This window comes from Saimiri boliviensis, chromosome 17 (assembly GCF_048565385.1).
Source record: "Saimiri boliviensis isolate mSaiBol1 chromosome 17, mSaiBol1.pri, whole genome shotgun sequence".
Lineage (NCBI taxonomy): Eukaryota > Metazoa > Chordata > Mammalia > Primates > Cebidae > Saimiri > Saimiri boliviensis.
This window is the reverse complement of record NC_133465.1, coordinates 31,669,379-31,676,809: the sequence shown is the minus strand read 5'-3', so window position 1 is coordinate 31,676,809 and position 7,431 is coordinate 31,669,379. Positions and strand designations below refer to the sequence as shown.

Sequence of the window (7,431 nt, the reverse complement as noted above, 5' to 3'; positions counted from 1 at the left end):
GCAGCCCCGCCCCATCCGGGGGTCGCGGGAAGCTCCACGGCCGGGTGGGGGGCGGAGGCGGAGGCGGAGGCGGAGGCGAAGGCGGACGGGGAGACTCGGCTTTTCGACTTTCGGCGCCCCGGGGAGGAGCCGGCGCGCAGCAGCCCCACCCGAGATACCTAGGCGGGGCCCGCCCGCACTGGCGGCGGCCACCGGGAGCGAAGCGGAGGGTCGGGAGCGCGGCGCGGGCCCCGAGGGCGGGGTCCGGCGGCAGGTGCGCGGCGCGGACTACAAGTCCCAGCATGCCCGGCCGCCCTGACCCGGCCCCCGCCGCCGCTTAAAAGGCTCCGGGAGCCGCAGCCGTCGGGTCGCCGCGGCTTTCGCTTTGCCGCCGCAGCTGGGCGGGAGGGAGCGGCGGACTCGGCTGCCGGCTGTCCCGGCGTCCCGGCTCGGGCAGCGCCGAGGGGCGCTTCTGGTCCAACCCTCCCGGTTCGGGGGTTCCCTGCCGAGGCGCCCGCGCCCCCGGGCTCCCAGCCTCGGCCGCCGCGGCCCCGATGCCGAGGCATGGATAGAGCGGCGCTGCGCGCGGCAGCGATGGGAGAGAAGAAGGAGGGCGGTGGCGGGGGGGATGCGGCGGCCGCGGAGGGAGGCGCCGGGGCCGCGGCCAGCCGGGCGCTGCAGCAGTGCGGGCAGCTCCAGAAGCTCATCGACATCTCCATCGGCAGCCTGCGCGGGCTGCGCACCAAGTGCGCCGTGTCCAACGACCTCACCCAGCAGGAGATCCGGACCCTGGAGGTAAGGGAGCTGCGGCGCCCGAGGGTCAGGGACCAGGTTAGCCCGCGTCGCCCAGTAGGAGGCTTCCCCTCCCTCCTGAACTCACGGATGCGGCAGCCGGAGGACCCGGGACCAGCCCTCTCCTTGGGCAGGATTTGCGGGGCGGGTGCGTGGTGGGAACTGGGATGGAGGCTCGAGGGGCCCGTGGGCGGGGTGGGCTGCGCGCGGGCATCCCCTTCCCCCACTTCTCCGCCACCACCCCATTTCCAGTTTGTGAGGCCGCAGGACTTGTTGTCCCACTGAGTCACACGCTGGACTTTTCCCCGTGTGACCGAGCCGAGCACCCGTGGGCCGGGTGACAGAGGAAGTCCCCCTGAAGCGTGAGCGCAGGCCTGCCGTCCGCTGCCTTCCCTCCACGCCCCAGACGCCGTCCTGTCTCTTCCTTTCCTCTCCTCCCAGGTCTTGTCTGCCGCTTTTTAAAAAGTGTTGCTGAAACTGCATTTTTGCTGTTGAGGCGTTTGGCGCTTTCCTTTCACGTTGCCACGGAGGCTTGCTGCTTACCCGCTGACTCCCCCTGCTTCCCCGCAAAGATTGGATTTTGGCTTAGGAAGGATTATGCTGGGGAAGCAAGCCTTTGGTGGGAAGAGGACACTGTGTAAGGGGTTCTAATGGAGACAGCCTGGAGTATGAAGAAGAAATTAGATATGCGGGCCTTCCTCTCAAATTATCGCCGGGAAATATTAGAAGGATTTGCAAAAGCCAGCCTGAGGGTGTTGAGGCACTCTGCTCATACACAGATGACTGCAACTAGTGCGTTCCAAATGTGATTTCGGCCAGGGATGGGCCTGTGAACCGTCAGGGACCAGTTAATAGCTGTCCAGTCTTGAAGAAGGGGCTTCTCACCATTTTGCCCTGCCACATCTGGCCTCCTGCAGGTCTGGAGATGTTTTATTTTATTAGATTCTCAATTTCTTACCAGTCCTCCCCCTAGCCCCCCCCCTCCCCGCCATTGCTAATTGCCTCTGCCAGCTGTCATAAGGCTCTCTGTGATTGCGGTAATTATTACAAGACCAATCCTTCCTCCAGGCACGCCACAAGCCTGGAATCCTTGTTTGATCCCAAATGCTCGGCGGTGACTCTCCTTCAGTTTTATTTTCTTAGAAGCTGTAAAGCCACAGGACATTGGAAGAATACAGTCAGTGCTGGGTATTATGATTTTTTATTACAGTTGCTAAAGCTGTACTGACCAAGGCTTTGCTTAAAAAACAAACAGAACCCCCTACAACCGGCCTTTCTGCTTGCGTGCTGCAGTTTTCCAAGTGTTGAGAGAAACTGATTTGTTGAACACAGCTGAGTGTGTTTGCCCAGCAAAGTTCGGTTTTTAAGCTGACACAATAGGGGGCCTGTGAGGCTCAGTTCCGGGAGGAGGGGTCGCTGTCCGGCAGAGTGTATGTGGCTGGATTTCGGTGTTGCTGGGCCTGGAGAATGCTCTCTCTGTTGGCCTCTGTGGGATTGTCTCCACGTCGCTCTGAAGTGCTCCTGGCTCCCAGAGTGTATATGTAGGAGAACCACTTGCTGTGCATTCTCAGAAATGGCCTTTTGTCCTACCCTGACTTTCAGAGTCCCTCATTTTGACGGCAGTGTGGTGTGGTGATGCCCCAGAGCATCCAGCTATTGAAGTCTTGGAGCTGGTTTATTCAGTGGCTTCCCTCCTGAGTGAGTGTTGGTTAGACGATCATCCCTGGCAGCTGAGAACCCGTCTGAAGGCTTGCAGAGGATTTGCAGTGTAAATCCAGCTCCCTGTTCTTCCCACCACGATGTGGATTTCGGTTCACCCCACTCCCTGAAAAGGCAGGAGCTGGGTTGTTTTTGGGGATGGGAATTTAGACCCCTGGAGCACGTTCCATGGGGCTGCCACCAGCTAGTTTGGATGAGTCACTCCATCCTTGAGGCCTCAGCCTCCTCACCTGAAAAGGGAGGTTGAAGTGGATTTCTGAGGGCTCTGGAAGCTGGAAATTCTCTAGATTAGGGAAGGAGATTCAGTTGGTGAAATTAAATGTTTCTGATTGTTTTTATACTACCCCTGTCTAAGAATAACCTCTTTAAGAATGGTTCTAAAATCCAGATTTACTGAGCCCATAAAGTAGGGGTTGTTTATTACCAGAATCATTGCCATAGGAGCAGCATGGTGAGCAGGAAGCACATGGCTTTCATATTTGGCCTGGGTTCTGTCTGTGTGACCTTGGGCAAGTCCCATGACTTCTGAATCTCAAGCTTTCCTGTCTATAAAATAGGAACGAGACTGCTCACACCTGTAGCGTTTTATCTGTCCGTTCATATTGTTACTTTCAAAAGGAGCCTGCCTGGCAGCTTTCCCTAGTGAGGGTCCAATAGCACTTATGGCACCGGCCACCTTTAGGGAAAGGTACTTCTGCAGCTGCCTCTCATCTCATACAGGCGGGGACACAGGCTAGGAAACAGTCTCAGCAAGCTGGGTGGGGCTGCCGATCCCAGCAGCATGTGGCGGGGCCAGGCGGGCGAGTGTCGATGTCCACTTGGCATTCTTTCCTGTACTGTGGGCTCCCCACACACCAGGCCAGGGTCCCCAGAGACTGTGCTTGCAACACTGGATTCCTGGATTTGGAAGAAGGATCTGACTGGAGGGCTTGGTCTGCGCAACTGCATCGGATTTCTCTAGAATCTTAGGAGCCCCAGCCCACTCTGCCCCTGATTAAATAAGCACTCAGTGGGAGAAGCAGCACATGATGTGTCCCTGGAGGTCTCTGACCAGGGATGGGCTGCTGCTGCCCGAAATCTGGGTTGAGATGGGGTGCAGGGGTCAGTGTGTCTGGTTTTCTGAGGATAGCTTTTCTCTGTGTCGTGGTCCAGTTTGAACGGAAAAGGGTAGAAGGAGCTAAGGTTGAGCGTTTGCCTCCTATGTGCCCTGCAGCGTGCCGTCTCTTCTCAATCTCACACATGTTCCTGGAGACCGCATTCTTGATCATACACATTTTCCCTCTCTCAGTAGAAAGGGAGGGAGACACAGTCTGAAAGCAGGGTCTGAATCTGTTAACAGAAATTGTGAGGCCACCTCATCCTGGCAGGACCTGGTGTTCTGTTTCTGCTAGGCCCTCCTAGGGGTCTTGAGAACTCCACCGAGGCAAACAGGAATGTTCCCATGCCCCAGATGTGCTCATGGAGGGACACCTGGCCTGCCTCATAGCTGGGCCTGCAGCCCGTTCCAGTCGTCATTACCTTCATTCCTTTGAATCTGCCCAGCGCTGGGGAGAGAAGGGTGTGTAGAAGCAGACACATGTTGCCTCATGGAGATTCACGTTCCAGGGACACTGTGACTTGCCCTTTCCTGCAGCCTGCTAGTACTTCCCAGAGACAGGCTCTGCCATCCTGACTCTCCTTGGCTTGTGTTCTTGTGTAGAAAAATCCTTCCGAAGCAAGCTGGCCTGGAGAAAGGCACTGAAGGACCGTGATCATCAGGCTTTGCTGGGATGTGATGTTGGGAACTATGGTAGGTGCAGTCTCTGCCCTTGGGCTGCCTCCCTGAGCAGTTGCCCTGGACCTGTGGGGTCAGAGGGAAGGCTCTCCTGCCACCTGGAAGGTCAGAGAGGCCCGGCCCTCACACAGCTCTGCGGTGGCAGAGGTCACAGCCTTGCTATGTGGGGGGCCTGAGCTCTCCCTGTGCTTCCCAAGGAGCAGCAGACAATGGAAGTGCTGGGAGCGGGAAGGGTGCCAAGGCCTGAAGATTAGGTCCTTAGGGTGTGCTGAGGCATGTTCCCTGGACAGACCTTCAGTTCCTGTTGCTGTGCTTACCCGGCTGGCAGCCACCTGGCAAGGGCTCTGAAGTAGGTGGGCTACTCTCCCAGTCTCTAGGGTTTAGAGACACTTCTAGTCTAGCGAAGGGGCCAGGCAGGGCACAGCCGTGACTCTGGTAGCACAGCTTTCAGGACCTTACGTTGGGAACCCCGCCGAACCCTTGGCCTGTCCAACCTCTTGTTTTTTTTTTTTTTGTTTTTGTTTTTTTAGGCAGAGTCCCCCTCTGTCGCCCAGGCTGGAGTACAGTGGTATAATCTCTGCTCACGGCAATCTCTGCTTCCCAGGTGCAAGCAATTCTCCTGCCTTAGCTTTCGAGTAGCTGGGATTATAGGCGTGCACCACCATGCCTGGCTAATTTTTGTATTTTTAGCAGAGACGGGGTTTCACCATGTCGGCCAGTCCTGGCCTCAAGTGATCTGCCCGCCTCGGCCTCCCCAAGTGCTGGAATTACAGGCGTGAACCACCTCCTGGTTTTATGGAAAACATTCCCAGAGTCTTGGTGATTTCTCCCGTCACAGGTTCCTGGCAGAACCGAGACTGAAACCTGGTTTCCTTTCCCACCCAGTCCCTGTCTCGAAGTGTGGCATTCCTCCGCTTCTGCCCTGTGGCCACAGTTGTAACCCTTTGGCCAAGGGGTTCCAGCCATCTCTGAAGGGATGCAGAGCTGAGGCGCTGGCCCTTTTTGTGTCCACTTTCAGCTGGGCAACTTTTTCCCTGGTGAAATCTACTTCCCAACTGTTTCTCGGAGGCAGCCTGGAGGGGGACCTGCAGCGGCTATGAGCCTGGGGAGGGCTGGGTGGTGCTGGAGCGAGGTCTTATCAGATCTGCAGCTTTGTTGGTGTGGGTGCCAGCAGGTGTGGTTTGCTGCCTGCAGCTGTGGGAATGCCTTCTTCCACGTCAGGGTTGTGTCCTGTTCTCGGAGTGGTCTGGGTTGCCTCAAAGTCCAGGAAAGTGGCATTCTACTCCTGCCTGCGGAATGTGTCTGGAGACGGACCACGTAGAGACCCCGGCCCACGGTGGCGGTGTCTGCGGTGCTGGGGAGAAGCAGCAAAGCCTGTGGCCAGGTCTCTCCAAGCTGTGCCTTTTCAGAAGGCCATCCTTTCAGAATAGGCTGGTTGAGATCTCTTTTTTGCATTCAGTTCAAAGGGAAAGCCGCATAGGTGCCTTTGGGGTCAGCGGAATGGCCTTCGAGTAGAGAGGGCAGACAAAGATGAGGAACATGCTTGGTCACTGGTTCCGTGTGGAGTACTGCACGGGGCTCTCGGCATCTGTTGCACCTTAACATTCACAAGGACGCTATGAGGCTTTATCCTAATGCTACAGCTGAGTGAGTTGTGGCTGGGGTCGGCGGGCAGGGGGCAGAGGGGGGGATGGAGAGACTGTCTCAGCAGGTGGTTGAACCCAGCTCGACTGGTCTTGTCAACTCATGTTTAGAACTCCACAGCTGTCGCTATGGTGGGGAGATTCTGTGCAGGGTCATGATTGCTGAGACCAAGGAAATGGCCAGTAATGAAAAGGGCTGGGCCGAGGGCATTCGGTGGCTTGACTCTAGATGTTTGGGCTTCCTGGTGGCCACCCAGTCTATGCAGCCTCAGGGTTTGGGCATGGGGCTGCTTCCCTAATGTCCAGGCCAGCACATCCTCGAAGACGGGACTCTGAGCACCATGATGCAGTCAGCTCTGCGCTTGTCTCATTCTGAGAAAGGAGAAGCTGCCTAGAGATCAACTTACTCATCATTTTTTAAATGGCTACCTGCCTTATTCTTTCTGAACAGTTCCTCTGATAAACAGTGTATTCTTTAACTTTCTACTTTTAATTAAAATATTTTGCAAATACGTAATGATAGATGTTCACTGTAGAAAAAGAAAGTACTAGATGGCAACAACAAAAATCACCCAGAATACCGCCTCTCCAAGTTTGTGCATTTTGCTGTATATTCTTCCTACATTTGCATACAAATGTACATGTGTATATTTGTGACACATATCATGTGCATGGCCTTGTAAATGTCTTCTGTCTACATCAGCACATATACATATGCATCAGCACTATTAGTGGCTGCATTGTGTGGTCATACCATAAATTCAGCTCACTGATTTTCCTGTGTGGGCCATTCAGGCTGTTTGTCAGTCTTGCTTTTATAAACCATGCTGCAGTGAGTATCTTCCTAGAAGTGACATTTGCTGGGTCAAACTGTATGAATACATTTAGTATGTATTTCTGTCCTAGTCTTTAAAATCTTTGTGGCATCATAAATCTTCCCCTGCTAAGTAGGAATGGCAGCCTTCATCCATTTATCCCTTTGCCACTGCATCTGTAATCACGCTGAAGTCCTTAAAAAGCAGGCTGGGGCTGGGTGCGGTGGCTCATGCCTGTAATCCCAGCACCTTGGGAGGCTGAGGCGGGTGGATAGCTTGAGTCCAGGAGTTCAAGACCACCCTAGGCAACATGGTGAAACCCCGTCTCTACAAAAAATACAAAATCACCTGGGCGTGGTGGCACGCTTCCTGCAGGAAGAAGCAAGTGGGTTTACTTTCCTAGCTCTTTTCTAGCTACTCAGGAGCCTGAGGTGGAAGATTGCTTGAGCCTGGGAGGTAGAGGTTGCAGTGACCTGAGATTGTACCACTGCACTCCAGCCTGGACGACAGAGCAAGACACTGTTTGCTCTTTTTTTTAAAAAAAAAAAAAAAAAAAAAAGGCTGGACATGGTCCTGTGGGTGAGGTTCCGGGATAAGTGTCAGGAATTATGGGTTCTAGTTTTGTGGTTGCTTGTGTCTGAGTTTCTGGGCTGTGTGTCAAGGAGTGTGGCTTCTAGTTTTTGTGGTTACCTGCAGCAAAGGGGGGCCC

General features: G+C 55.0%; 1 protein-coding gene across 2 annotated transcripts in view; it reads left to right on the top strand.

Moving 5' to 3' along the window:
- Window positions 1–315: 315 nt before the first annotated feature.
- Window positions 316–7,431, top strand: part of KSR1 (kinase suppressor of ras 1) — a 175,178-nt gene continuing 168,062 nt past the window's right edge. For both annotated transcript variants that reach the window (XM_074388484.1, XM_074388483.1), the window contains exon 1: window positions 316–774. In XM_074388484.1, the coding sequence (XP_074244585.1) occupies window positions 544–774 (231 nt within the window). In that variant the 5' untranslated portion in view covers window positions 316–543. The remainder of the gene's footprint in view (window positions 775–7,431) is intronic.